This window comes from Colossoma macropomum, unplaced genomic scaffold (assembly GCF_904425465.1).
Source record: "Colossoma macropomum unplaced genomic scaffold, Colossoma_macropomum, whole genome shotgun sequence".
NCBI lineage: Eukaryota > Metazoa > Chordata > Actinopteri > Characiformes > Serrasalmidae > Colossoma > Colossoma macropomum.
This window is the reverse complement of record NW_023494784.1, coordinates 38,211,049-38,226,579: the sequence shown is the minus strand read 5'-3', so window position 1 is coordinate 38,226,579 and position 15,531 is coordinate 38,211,049. Positions and strand designations below refer to the sequence as shown.

Sequence of the window (15,531 nt, the reverse complement as noted above, 5' to 3'; positions counted from 1 at the left end):
ACAGTTTTGGTGTCTACCAGGTCTTCCAGGTGGTTGTTAGGCGTCCCATTGTCTCTGTAGCTTTTAATGATATGTTGAACATTTTGGAAACTCCTGCTTTTTCACTTATTTTCCTTTGACTTTCCTTTTCCTTAAGCAAGCGGATCATCTTATATCTAATGTTCTATTATCATATATCTAATTTGTTGTTAAACATAGGTTTCTTGCTTTTTTCTGATGCTGGCAATTCATGTACTTAATGGTCGTTTTGACTGAAAACTAAATAACTCATCTGACTTTTGCATCATAGCTACTGTAAGTGCAAAACATGTGAACATCATGATCGTGTGACAGAGCTGAGCGTTATCTGAGTATGTTATTGTGCATCCAGCAGTTCACAATACATACGGTTTTTTCTCATAGAAGGTGCATGCTAGCCTCATCCTCCCAGATTGATGGTATTGTTACTGTTGCTGTCATACTTTGCACATAGAATTGGCTGTGACTAATTCTGTAGGGAAACACTGGAACCCTTTTGTATTTTCTAAGATAGTGGCTGTGCGTTAAGCTCTGCGTTACCATTAATTACACGTGTATAAATATTGTGACACCGACTAACATGAGTAATAAGACGTTTAGATGCACACAGATTCTACAAAGCTCAAAACTAGGATTCACAGGCTAAGTTGCGACTTGAAGAGCATTACGGTAGACATATTAAGTCTAAAGAACATTTAGCACATGTTATGGATTTTAAAACTACTCATTTTTTCATAGGGAACCTTAGACAAATTATGTGATATATTCAAATATCTACATGGAAATCTGCCTATACACTTAAAAATGGTTCTTCAAGGTTTTTAAGTAACATTAATGGTTCTATTTATAATCATGAGTTCCATGTATAACCATTTCATGCTTAAATAGTTCTTTACATGATGAAATCATCTTCAGATTGATGGAGAGTACGTGTTGTATATGGTTCTACACAGAACGTTATTGAAAATGGCACTATATAGGACCAAAAATTGTTCTCCTATTGTTTCAAACTTGACATTGTAACAATAGAAGAACTCTTTTTGGTGCAATACTCATAAAATTGGTTCTTCAAGGGTTCTTTAGTAAAGGGAAAGGCTCTATATAGAGCCATGTGTTTCATGCTTAAATGTTTTTTTCAGATTGATGGAGAATGTGTTGTATATTGTTGTACATAGAACGTTATTAAAAATGGCTCTATATAGCACCAAAATGGGTTGTTCTATTGTTATAAGCTTGACATTGTAACAGTAGAAGAAGCCTTTTTGGTGCTATATAGAACCATTTTCGATTAAGTTTTATAGCTACAGAACCACATGCAATGCATTCTCCATCTATCTGACGAACGGTTTCACCATGCAAAGGACCATTTAAGCATGAAATGGTTCTATATAGAGCTTGTGGTTCTAAACACAACCCTTGCCTTTAGTAAAGATGAAGAACCATTTGTTTTAAGAGTGTAGGACACTGCAAGGTTTGACCACCACCAAAGGTACAGCATTGCTAATAGTGGAGGATTTCTCATTAGAAAGTAGATATAAAAGAATAAACTGATAAACAATCTGTCTTTTTGGAGATTTTTGGCACTGAATAGGACCTCTAAGCTGCCCTGAAGTGTGTTACATCACATTGTAGTAAGAATTCATGCTCAACCTCCCCCCAGCTAGCCATGGCTAAACTGCCCACCGTCTCCACACATCCAATCCCGCCTTCCCTCTGGGGAGGGACGCCTTGATTGGTCACCGAGAAATCTGGCCTTCGGTATTCACCCCTCTGATTGGACAAAATGCCTGTCAGTCATCAAACATGCGTTACGTCTGTGCGAAATGGGCGGGAAAAAGAGAGCGAGGAGCAGAAAAAAACAAAAACAATCCGCCCGGTCTGCCATCTTGAATACAGTAGAGCCTACAGTGCGAGCCACTTTATTGAAGGCAGCGTAGAGAGACGGAGGAGGAGAAGGAGAGGGAGGGGGCTAAAACTGACCCGAGATTCATCGTAGCAGGCAAATGAAGGCGAGAAAGCTTCATAAACCGAGAGGATCGTACTGAGAGAAGTTATCAACGCCTTGACAACATTTCTTTTCTTTATTTCTTTCTTTCGCTTGTTGAAGTTGCTGCCGTTGGATAGCTGGCCATGCTAACCGTCGCCGAAGGAGCCGATCCGGGCAAGAGGACATTATCAAGCCGTCGAAATTTCGCCACGACGATATTTTAAGATATTTGAACCAAAACCGTTCGGACGACGAAAGAAAAGAGATTGCTCTTTGGTTCTCTGGAGCCCGAGAAGAAGAGGGAGAGAGCTGGGTTAGCTGGAGCGGAATGTGGGATATATAGCACGTTAGCTAGCCACGTTAAGCTTGTTTTCCCTGTCAACTTCAGCCGAATTAGTGCGGTGAAGTCCGGGGGAAAAAGGGGAAAAGGTGGCTCGGCATTTAATGCGGGGTCATTTTTTTCCCATCCTTTCAAGCCATCTAACCTCTAATCTCTCTATTCGACCAAGCATTAATGCTCGTACACATAAATTATCCACGTTATCTGCCTCCCTCGGCTCTCATAACACCGCACGTAGTTGTAGGATGGTGACTTTCCCATGAAGTGAGTGAGAGTGTGGGACGCTTTCTTTGGATCTTTGAATGATTTTTTTTTTCTCGCAGGAAACTGATTTTTAGTCTTTTTTTAGTGACAAGTTGTCATCACTGGGCATGGGAAGTGGCCCACTTAACCCTACCGAAGGAGAGGTTATTGAACGGCTGGGTTTGGAGCTTTGACAGTTTTTTTGCTTTTTCACCTCAGGCAGATTTTCAGTCTTTTTTTGCCTGAGTGAACTCAAAACTGCTAATGTGGGATTTGTGATTAACCTTCGCAAGGAATACGTACTCATATTATACTGAACTGTTTTAACTGATTTCTTCAGTTTTACTGAACTGCCCCTGTTTTCCTATTTTGTTTTTGGTCCGGATCTCTAGCTACACATCCTTGGCTGCTGGGACTTTAATATAAGACCACAGTTTGACCCTTAAAAGGATTGTATTTTGCTTTTCATCTACACATCACCGAGTCCCTGACATGGGTTTTTAAACGAGTGAGCAGTCGTACTGTTAAAGACTGTGGCCGTTTTGACGGGAAACCGCTGGAAGCTGCAGCTGTTGGACTCTTGTCATATAAACGAAAAGGATACCAGATTTAAAAGGAGAAGAAGAAGAAAATATGGGTCCAGCTACAAAACTTGCATTCGGCGTGTTCCTCATCTCTTGCTCTTCAGGTGAGTCAGTTCGCTTGTGTTGCTTGGATTGCTTTGGGGTGGGAGGTACACGATACTTAGGGAAAACGACTATAATACTGCTACACTCTACACTCTACACGGTGAAAGGATTCAGATTGATGGAGAATGTCTTGTATCTTTTCTGTAAAGCACCAAAAAGGGTTCTGCTATTGTTACAAGCTTGACATCTTAACTGTGGAAGAACCCTTTTGGTGCTATATAGAATTTTCAAACAGGTTCTGTATAGATTCCCCGTCAGTCTGAAGAGCCATTTCACCAGGCAAAGAACCATTAAAGCATGCAGATAGTTCTGTATAGAGCTCATGGTTCCAAATAGAACCATTCCCTTTACTAAAGAACCTTTGAAGAGCCACCCTTTCTAAAGAATATACGATATGCAATATGCCATAATGACAAATACTGAAATATGTTGGTTTGATTTCAGGGAGAATTGCTATGCATTGTTTTGACCAGGATTACTAATCATCTGATATACGGCAATATATGGAAAATATATGACATATATTAGCATATATGGATTTCTCTTATATCCAACTTACGTTAGTCACATGTGGACATATATATGACATATATGCCAACTAATTTGAAATTTGGCTATTTTCAAATATGGGACATTGGGATATAGGGAATATTTCAGCAATATATTAACATACTCAAACATATATGTGTTATACATATTTAACAATATATGGTAGAAAACATACATATATGGAAGGCATATATTTCTCACATATGTATTCAACCATGTATATATGATCCACATTTTATGTGTATATGTCCAGTATTTGATACTTACATACATGTACATATATCTTTGAATATATGTCTGCCCCTTTATTATATATGTGCATATATGGCCATATATCAGATTTCTCTATGGGAGAGACGCTGATCTGGAAGGTCTGAGGTGATTCAGGAGAATCACAGCATGCAATAAACAGTTTTGTGTTTTATTTGCAAACTGCAGCTTCCTGCAATATCGACATTACAAAGGTTAAAGTTGCGCAAATGATAACCAACTGTATATTGCACTGTTCTTTGGAAGGCTGCATGGGTTTTTTTTGATGCTTAAATTAACCACGTCTGGTTCAAAATGCTTTCTAAGGCCTGTTTTATTTGCAGATGTGTATGATCCAAAGGTTATAACCCAGTAATATACTTTGTGGTGCTTTTTCTAAGATGTTGAGGTCATCTTCGCTTGTAAAATATGTAGTGGCACACATCTAAATGCCTCTTAGTGGGTTTCACTGCTGGTAAATGTCCACCAGTAAAGCTCACAGTGGCCTGGAGAACAGTGCAGCAGATTCATGAATGTGAACAACATTGGATTTTTAATATATGTGATAATAACTAGTCTATAATTAATGTTCTCTGTGCTGCTACTGCATTTTTTATGGGTAACGTGTATTCCCCCTCCTTCCCCTCTCTGCTGAGAGCTTCAGCTGGTAGGCGACATTGAACGTAGCTTTATCAGTTATCAGAAGAACGGGAGGGTAAGCATTTGATCAAACTGACTGGACCAGAGCTCATATTTGCATGTGGACATCAGAAGAAAAACAGTTCAGATCCATGTAGGATACTGACTGGAGGATGTTTTATAAGTGTCTGTTTTGGTTTGTTGAAGAAGTTTTGTGTGTGACTGTCCTCCTAAAGGAAGAAGTGGGTTATTCTTTGAAAAGTAATCGAACGAACATGCACTGTCTAGCTCTGGTTTGGCTTGATGTGGAATGTCGTATCAGTTTATGACTTAATTTAGGAGTAATGTCATCTGTATGCTTGTTTATCCTATATATTATTTACTATTCTGCAGTCCTAATTGCAGCTGAAACAGTCAAATGAATAGATTAAGATCAGTGTTTTGAGTCTTTTGACTGATAGAGTAGGAAGAACGTATCTGATAACACAGTCATTTGCAAGTATTTACAAAAGACACACTTTTTCTCCTCTTCTCACAGGGCAAAAGCGCTTTGAGTGTGAAGGCTAAATGTCAGTGGTACATTTTGACTCATTTGTTGGAGGTTTGCCCGGTGTGTTTTCAGGCTTTTCGCTTTCCGTGTCACCGGTTACAACACTTAATTTAGAAGGTATCGGAGCAAGTGTGTTGTTACTCAGGTTCACAGCTGAGAGCGAAGCACTTGGCTGGTTTACTGCCTTTGAGGGCTCCTTTTACCGTAACAGGATTTCCATGAGGCAAAAGCCTCAACTGTCAATAGAAGTTTAATGCTCTGGACTCACTCTTCAGGCTTCTCACGTGGCCTGGGAGGCCTCTCAAAATGGGAAAATAAATAAAACACCTTGAGTTTTTTTTAGATGGTCATGTAAAATTAATTCATATATGATCATTTATGCATCATTTTCACAGTTCTCCTTAGAAGGCGAGAGTTATTTTCATTTTGCTATACTATATATGTAATGACATAATTGTTGTGTATTAGTGTAGTAGGTTCTACAATGAATTATATTTACATTCAGTTCACATTCTGTATCTGTAATTATTAACAGTCTGCTCCACCAATTTTTTCTGTTTCTTTCAACGTCAAGAAATGAGAAACATGTAAAACATGTAAAGTATATTTACATTAAAACATCATAAAAAGATTTCTGCTTGCACTTATGAACAGAAATGTGACATCGATTGAAAGTGTAGAACCTGCACTTTTTAATAAGCAATGAGTGAGAAATAATTATTGTTGAATAACGCCATGCTTTCAGTATTCCTGGCATTAACTGCAGCTTCTGAAGGTTAAAAAGAATAACTTGGCAGCTCACTGTGACTTTAGCTTTTGGAGAAATCTGAAGGCAACTTGGCTCAATGAAGCACACTTTTTAAAGATGTTATCACACCCAAGATTGAGAAGCAAGTCCGCTTATTGCATTTGCAAATGGATTATCATATCTGCTTTTTAGAACAAAAGCAGAAGCAGAATGAAGAGGAATTCCATCAATTTTTTAAGAAAATTTTGTATAATCTAATTACTGAGTCATTCGGAGTGTTTTGATGTGATTGTAGAGAAACTTAATGACTTCTTTACAATGGTGGTAATAGGATAATAGGATCCAGGGGTCGCCATGCCAATACAGTTATAGTCATTTCATTTGCTGTCTAATAACCAATGAACCTACATGTGTTTTTATGTGAAATGTATGTATATGTTGGTAAACTGGTGGTAAATCTGAAGAAGGGAGGTTTTTTATGTACTGTTTTGCAATACATCCTGTATAGTCCTCTCTACTGTGACTAGATTAAGAATTGTTTATCTCAGGGTTATCACAAAACAACATCTCAGGCATCCAGCAACATATTCACAACCATTTCAGCTTCATGTGGTGTAACTTTGAGAGGCAACCCTTTCTGTCTGGTTCATATCAGCATCGCTGTAAACAATTCTTTCTCTGCAAAGGTGCATTTCAGGTCAAACTCTGAATGACTTTGTTTATGTCTTAATGATTAAATGGACTGAATGAATCAGTTTAGTTTGTAAGGCACCATTTTTATCCAGAGATAAGAAATGCATGTTGTTTTCTTTTGACTGTTTGTATATAGCCTGTTACCAGGAAAAAGAGATGAATGAAAATTCAGCTGTCCAGAGATTTGACTGTAGGAGTGAATGATGCTTTCGGAGACCTAGCTGGTGGAACATGGCTATCACAGAGCAGTCGGAGGGGAAATAATACATGTGTATGTGTAGGCTTGTGCGCTACTATTCGCGTCCTTGTTGAAATCTGTTAACAGGGCCTAGGTCCACTTCTGTTGTGTGTGTGTATGCGTGTGTACAGTCCAATTTAAACTAATACATCACTGAGTTGAAATAGGAATGCACAGTTTATTACATATCATCATGTTTAGCCTTTGCAGTTAATTGTGAAATACTGCAATTGCTGCTTGACCGTTAGGAACAGCACTAAATATCAAATGAATGCAATGATACAATCACAATAATTTAGTCCCCTACGATTATCTGTGATATTGATTCGAAGCAGATTGGTGGAAAGAAGGTTCCTGGTTCTGGCTAGGAGAAGCATCGAAGTGCAGAAGGCATATTAAAAGTTTTGTGCGAGTACTTCGCTGCAGTAATAAGAGAATTATTTGCTGTGGGCTAAATTGAATGCACAGCCCTAGTGGCATCCCTGGTGTTTGAGGATAGAGTGGTTTGCCTGCTATACCTTGTTGAAATTGTCCTGAAAGAGGATTTTCCAATATAATTGGAGTCTCTGTTGCTGCTAAAACTCACCCCAGGCTCAAGTGCTTATGTAGCCCAGAAATTAAAGACATTCACTGTTCGACCAGGGGAGTAATCCAGGTACGACTTTCAAGTCGATTGGCTCAAACAAACACAAGGTTTGGCATGGCTAAAGCGTACAAGTGCCAAGTGGACCAAAGCTGGGTAGCTGCCATTGCAAGGTTAATTACACGTTATTCATACCTCATGCTGCTTGTAATGAATCAGATTTACCAAGACGCGGTCAAGACACACATAAGAAACAACTTTTACAGTAGGATTCATTTAGCTTAACCCACGAATGTTGACATTAAGACAGAAACACTTGGCAGTCATTCTTTACTTTTTTTTGAACTTTTAAAGATATTTTGGATCTGAACATTTACTAATTATCAAAAAAAACACCAATACAATATGTTTGCTTTTCCGGAAGCTCATGAAACATCACAGACGAATGAAATACGGGGACAAAGGATATGGAGGAAAGATTTGAGTAATTACTAAATAGCAAAGGCCTTCGACCATCAGAAATGTAGTTATTATTGCGGTTTAAAAAAAAAACATTTAACAAGAACAGATTTGCGTTCTACAGGCCTCCAGACGTTTTTCAGAACTTTCTCAGAACCATCCCAACACATTGTCAGCGACCCTGCAGTGAATATTCACTGTTACAACATTAAATTGCCTTTACTACCATACTGTGTAATACTAAAAATGTCAAAAATATCAGATAGCAGTACATGGTGCATATGCATTATGGAGAAAATTGTGTGCTAGCCAGCTAACATTAGAGAAATATGCATAACTAGGAAATACGGGTGTAATTAGGGATATACCAACATCACTTTTTCCCTTCCGATGCTGATACCTGATCCTTAAGTATCTGCTGAAACTGGATACTGATACTGATCCTAATTCTGTCTAACCTAACTACTCAATAAGTGCCTGTAAATTCTGATTTGTACCATTACACTTTAATATTGTGTTGTATCACTGTGGCGTGCGCCACAGTCACAAATAAAACATATTAAGCTTGAACCATAGCATTTGTCGGTTTGGTAACATCACATATTTAATGGAAAGTCACGGCGCTCATTGGTACGATTTATCTTTAAATGCTTAAAATAATTGATGTTTTAAAATATTTGTTGGTCACATCCTAAAAATACTGATGTCACAGATTTTGCAATCAGCGTATTTACTGCTGTCTCAAATGTGAAACAACCCACACCACATCAGTATTCTAGTTTCCAATACAGTATTGTTGTAAGCTGTAAGTAGCCGTCTACAATTAGAAAACGGTGGTCCCTCTTTATGGCAGCAGGTCTTTCTTGCTGCATCTAGGATGTCAAACAAACGTTTTTCTTGATATTGCCATGCCATGCAAAATCAAGACAATTGACCGTGTCATGCGTAGGCCCCAGAATGGCGCCACCTACACTGGGGGCCAACTTTTGAAAACATTGTGCAGTCAGTCAGTTTGGGGCGTTGACTATTCTTGGCCATCCCGCTGAACAGTCCGACAAAAACATTACACCGATGAATAATGGAACTTGGGGTAAGCAGAAAAAAGAGCCTATCGCTAATTGTCAGAGTGTTGAACTCAGCTTTTGCTTCAAACTGTGAAGGGATCTAATAAAGATGGAGCTGTGCATAGCTTACAGACCGAGCACGGCTGTTTTTAAAAATTTCCATATACAGCTTTTTCATTGCCCAATTCCTTTGACAGCAAATAAATGTAAATCACAACAAAGTGGTCTCAGAATTTTAAAGCAGAGTGTGTGGTAACGGGTATGATACTCACACTGGTGGTTTGGGTTGTAATGAATGTCTTATTACACATAAATCTGTTGCCGTGAATCATCATTTTCTTTTACAGCCTTATGCATGAAGAATATTTGGACCCTCTCTTTTAGTCACAATATTTTAATGCGTCTGAATACATCTACATTCTAAATCCCATTTGAATTGGAACTGATAATAAATTACTAAATGATTTATAGTTTGACTAAGAATAAATATGACCAGAAGCTTTAAAGTTAACCACTTAGATACTGTAGAAATGCCTAATAGGAAGACGACCATCTTCTCCTTTTCTTTTTTCTGTCCATGTTTAGCTGGAGTGTTTACCAGATATTAAAAGGACACTGAAGGTCACCTGTTTTACTGAAGTAGATAGATATAACTGATCATCCAGCAAACGCTAACACTAAAACCAATCAAGCAGCTAGCAAATTAATGACTTTTTAAGAGCCTTTCCTCATCAGTCTAATGCCTTATATTCTTGTGTGTTAAGTTGCACTTTATGCATTCACATCGCTTAGTTTGAATTGTCCAGTGTAGGTAATGGGGCTCAACTGATGTATAGGTTGTCACGTGCATTTACATGTTTAATATAAATTCATGTAAGCCTGCTTTATCAATTACTGGGATTTGTAACTCTTTAATATTGTTTTTGGTCGCTCAATTTTCATATCAGTCAGGTCCAAGTAGGCAATGGAGATTCATCATCATCACCTCTTTGACCTTCTATTATACAGAGTCATGGCTGTGGCGCGGCTTAGACAAAAGGTGCATCTTTTCTCTTGTAAAATAGATCCAGACAGCTCAGCAGGGGGCCATTATATATCCACAGCACTTCTACCGCAAATCCCCAAAACAAAGATTTTTGTTATGCTGGGGATAATACACATTTACCTCATAAATCCCCCTTTGTGAAGTCACACAGCATGCATGCTGATGGGCAATTTAGTAAGCCTTGTGCATTTGCGTGCACTCCAGCTATTACAGGATTACGGCTCATGTTTTCAGCACGAGGTCACAAGATGACATAAACGAAGATAAAGAGGCAGGCCTGTGTTGAGGAGTCACTGAAAAACGTTTCCTTTCATTTAAAGCTACGCTAGTCATATTTTCTCATTAAGGTTGTAAGTCACATGGCTTGTCATGACTGGCATAGAAAGAAACCTCTAGTGTTGCCCTGGCCTCTCCAAAAAATATATTCAGCTTAAACCTCTGTAACTCCACGGAACCACCGGTGGTTCCAAAACACACTTCGTCATATTCTTTACTTCATAACTTTCATATTTCATAAGCTACTTTCAAAAGGTCGTGTCATATGAGAGCTGTAACTGTCTTTTTTCCAGTCAAATAAATGGGCAATTTTAAAACTTTATAATAAAAGAAGCTGAACTCACAATTTTTTTTCTACCGAAGGTTGACCCCCTACAAACCTGAGCTATAAACTGGATCTCAGATGGAGTCTCTTCAGTGATCTGCACTGTAAAAAAGTTTTTTTATAAAAAAATACAAAGAGCGTCTTAAGATTTGTGGCTTTCAGCAGTAAATTGTAAGCATATAGCATTATGTTTATGATCATAAAACACATTTTCTGTTAATTTGAGGGGAGCTTTTACAAAAAACTCCACCAACACTTTACATTTATTTTAATGCAGTTACTGAATAATTTGCCTTAGAATTTGGGCATGTAAATTCAGATGGAAAAAACAAAATGTACCCTGGAGAATAACTGTTTAAAGACTTGATTTTCACTGTGTAGCTTTCAATGAATGGAGTAAATTTGCTGTTATCTAGGTGTAGGATGATAAAGGGTTTCCAATCATGATATCGATGACTAAAGTAATCTCACGTTTCTGTAATATTGCGATATATTGAAAATATAGTGATGTTTAAAAAACACTAATGCACAGTTGAAATCATTTCTTCCTGACTGTTAAATTGACTTTTCATTAGACTGCTGGTATTTCTTTATAGCACCAAAATATCAACTAGAATTTAAATAAATATGCAATTATTACTAGGAATGCTGTTTAGATTATAACTGTAAATGTGTTGTCCTGTTACTTTGCAGGGTGACTGGAGCACTAGGCTGTTTTACGTTCAGCACATTTTAAAAAGACTGTCATCATACATGGTTATCATATCATTATAGTTTACAAAATTTGAAAGATTTATTGGGTTTTTTAAATCGGCGTATCACTGATACGTAAAACCGATACTTGTCCCATCCCCACTGTTAACTATTGCTGTTATTTAGTTTTGTTTATTTCCTCACTGAAGTATCTTTGCCCTGATGCAATCAGTGTTGCTGGCTCCTGCATGTTTCTTTAATGGCAATCGGACGGATGTTTTTCTCTCTCAAGATCAGATGTCAGTTTGAGCTCGTATGCTGTGTGGTCAGGCTTTCTGCGATTATTGCCGTGTTATGAATGACTATTAGTTCCATTATGCAAAGCCAGCAGTGCAACTGGCATAATGGTGTGAAGCAGCGTTTGCTCATTTTTAGAGAACATAACACATAATAAATGCTCATAATGCTTCAGGTCCAGTATCTCTTCTTCTCTGCCGCACCCAAGTGACATTTTTTTAATTAGCTGCGTTTTTTATTCAATACGATGGTCCCTCAGCAGCGTGTTTAAATGACAACGATCGTTTCTTTTTACTCTTTTCGACTCTGGCTTGTTTGGCATTCTTGATTGATAGCTTGACCTTGCGTCGCTTGGCAGCGTATTTTGATCTGCCTCTTGAAGTGGACTTCCATGACATAGGCAGGTTGTTAGCTGCTGTTGTCCAAGATGCAGGTGCCTCTGTGAATAATTTACCACCACAGTTGACCACTGCTGACGGAAGGGTTATTTGAAATCAAACGTGTCGCCTTTGTCCTCTGACAGTTTTCTTTGACCTGTGCCGTGTTCTGGTTTGCGTCTGCAGCGGTGCAGCCAACAAAAAGATGCGTATTGACTGTTTTCAGTACTTTTAGTTGGGGAGAATGTTTCGCAAATTCATAGAGATGAAAAATGTAAGATTAATTAGTTCTTCATTCATGAGGATATTCTTTCAGATGCCACAAATAATAAACATATTATACATTTTGTCGCTGTTGTCCCAAAACTCTCTGAGATGCAAAAAACATTCATAACAAACAAAACTGTCATACACTCACACTCAAAAGTTTGGAATCACCATTCAAAAGTTTGGAATCAATGTTTTCAGTAATATGAAAGTACTATTGTCAATAAATGGATAAAATGCTTGTAATATACAAGTCCTGTCCAACTTTTTTGGAATCATATTTACTAATAATGAATAGAAAACTGTAAAGTAAATAATAGTAAATTGAATTTGAAGTTGAATTAAAATTTGATTTCGTCTGGAATGATGAACAGAACTGTAGGTGATTCTAAAATGACTTTTTTTTTTCTAAAATGACTTGTTGAAGTTATAATATAATTACTATTCATTATACATTATATTTCAAAAGTGACACTTTTCCTATAAACAGATAACTACAGTATAAGACATCACAGTGTCTTATTGCTGTTGTGCTTGTTACTTAAAATATACTAAAACATCTAAAAGTATCTCTTGTTGTCTACGTTTAGAATATTTAAACCTGCACATTTTTTTGTTGGTATTGTATATGAAATATACAAAATTATGAATATGACAAGTTATTCCAAGCGTATTTGGAGTTATTCCAAAAGCGCTTGTGTACTTTAAAATAAAATAAGGAGAAGTGATGTTGGACACAGTGTAAAGGGCAGCTGGTGTTTTCAAATGATATAAATAACTTTACGAAGAAATTGAGGTTAATGTATTTTGATATGACAGAAATTAAATTCATGTTTGCTCTGTTTCTTCTTTTACACTGATTTCACTGGTCAACAGCGACTCCCAGTCAGACACAAAGATGATTCCCTTTTAAAACAGCTTGACAACTGCTGGGACCAAATCTTATCCAGTAAATCCAGTCTGGGATTTCCAGTATGATCATTTGTGGCTCTGGTGACAACACTGTAGATTTGTTTCACTGAGTCGACGAGGAGGCTGGTTTGAAAGCCATCTTCTTTTGCAGTCCTTGATCTGAGAACGCGCACTCAGACAGACGCCTACCAGCTTGTATTCGGCAATTGTCTCCTCACAGGTGAAGCTCCTCTCAGATAGGCTAATGGTGGTTGATGTGTCTTTTTCGGGGGGATGGGGTTCGGTTTTCCTAAAGCAGCTTAAAGGGGATTTGGAGCGAAAAGTGTGTTAAACATGATTGACAGTCGATTCAGTGACATGCACAAAAAACCCTCGCAACATATGTTTGCCACACATAGGAAAGCTTAACGTTCTGGATTTTATTCTTATCCAAAATAACCTCTTCTTTCAGATGTGAGCGTTATTCTGATTTTGATAATAAACAAAAATACAGTCATTAGGCTCATTTTGTACTTGTTTTTGGATCTCATTTCAATGAATCACCAACGTCTCAGTGCTTTTCAGCATAGCGTAATTGCTCGCTGGATGCGTTTTAGAGGCCTGTGATAACGATCATGCAGCCATTTGCTCAGTTAATAGCTCATAAGCACCATAATCAATATTTGATGCTTATAACTCATTTGGAAACGTGTAACAAGGGTTTATTTCTCCCATTAGTGTTGTATCATATGATTGGAGATAAACCACATATCTCTACTATGTGTCAAATGGTCTGAGTCAAGCTGGGGAATTTCTATCTTCAGCCATATTTGTGGCTTCTTATTTCCTAAGTCTCATCCCATTGTAGTCCTTTAGGGAACTCCGCATCTTTCTGGACTGTCAGTCCAAAGTATTGTTGGGTAGGCTCCAAGCAATATACATAACCAGAAGAACATTTTGTCTTCACATCACTTTCGAGAACAATGGCCAGTGAGAAGATTTGCTACAAAAGTTGTTGGATGGCACCTGAGAGCCAGTTCACTGTTGCCGCAGGTAGCGTGAATCATTAACCCTTAAGGCCTCGGTGTACTTCTTGCAGAGATGCCGTTTGCCTGGCTTTGTGGACAAATAAAAGAGAGTTGTGGAGAAAACGAACAACTGCAGGCAACATGCAGATGCTTCACTCACAATGTTGTGCACATAGCAGCTGAGCGAACTCTGCAGACAAACGCACCATGTGATTGGTCAGTGCAAAAAAGCCATGGAGTCATTTAAAGATGAATGAGGGTATGTGAGTTTGTGAGCTCACGAAAGTGATGTAATTTCTCTGAAAGTATACAGAGGCCTTTAGAAGTAACAGCATTAAATCTTTAACATTTGACGTAAAAAAAGTCAAAAGTGTGGACTCAATCTGACGATACAAAACAGCAATTGAATGTAAAGGAAATAAAAATAACTACTGTATGTGATTAAAATGACTAATCACTGCAAGATTTGTAACGGTTAACATATTTTGTTTTCAGTGTTGTTAGTCTTGCTGATTTTAAATGAATTGAATATTAAATATCAGAAATGCTATATTCACAGTTAATATTAGTCGTAACATGTAAAAAGGACTCATTAGTGGCATGGAAGTAAAAACACTGCTTGAAAAGACCCCTGCTGCTTGGCTCAGGTTGAATCTAGCTAGTGCTATGTGCCACAGGTGGCCTGGACTGCGGGACCTTTGGAGCTGACCTGATTTCCAGTTGGAATTATTGGACTTTGAGACTTCCTTATGTTCCTTCAGAACTAATTCAGTCAAATGTACACATAGTTGTACATCAGCTTGTTCTTAGTTAAAAATTTTGTGACTGGTACGGGTGATCAAGGGGCTTCAAACGTCAATAAATGATCAGCTCAGGCAAAATAGGTTTATATTTGTATGGTAAATAGAGATGCACCAATAAGGAATTTCTGGGCCTATATGATAACCCAGTATTAGCACCCGTCGAGATAGCTTTACATTTAGTAAAACAGCTAAATTAAGTACGAAAACTTTTAAAAGACTTTAAAAATATTCACGTTATGCTTACATTCATATCATTACTGCTATCTAGATTAACAAAAATCCTTGCACTCATCCGTCTCTGTATCTGAAGTAGGCTTCTTTGTCTGTTAGATCTATACAGCCTCGAATGTCTTGACCTTTTAGCAGTGTTTGATGTAAAAAAAAAGGGGGGGGGTGTACAAAAACTGAAATATGTTGGAAATATGTTAATCAAAAAACGAATGACCTGACCAACTGTAATATAGTTTGTGACGAAAGTTG

General features: G+C 37.8%; 1 protein-coding gene across 2 annotated transcripts in view; it reads left to right on the top strand.

Moving 5' to 3' along the window:
- Positions 1 to 1,909: 1,909 nt before the first annotated feature.
- acvr2aa (activin A receptor type 2Aa) overlaps positions 1,910 to 15,531 on the top strand; it is a 67,535-nt gene continuing 53,913 nt past the window's right edge. For both annotated transcript variants that reach the window (XM_036571251.1, XM_036571243.1), the window contains exon 1: positions 1,910 to 3,276. In XM_036571251.1, coding sequence (XP_036427144.1) covers positions 3,222 to 3,276 — 55 coding nt within the window. In that variant the 5' untranslated portion in view covers positions 1,910 to 3,221. The remainder of the gene's footprint in view (positions 3,277 to 15,531) is intronic.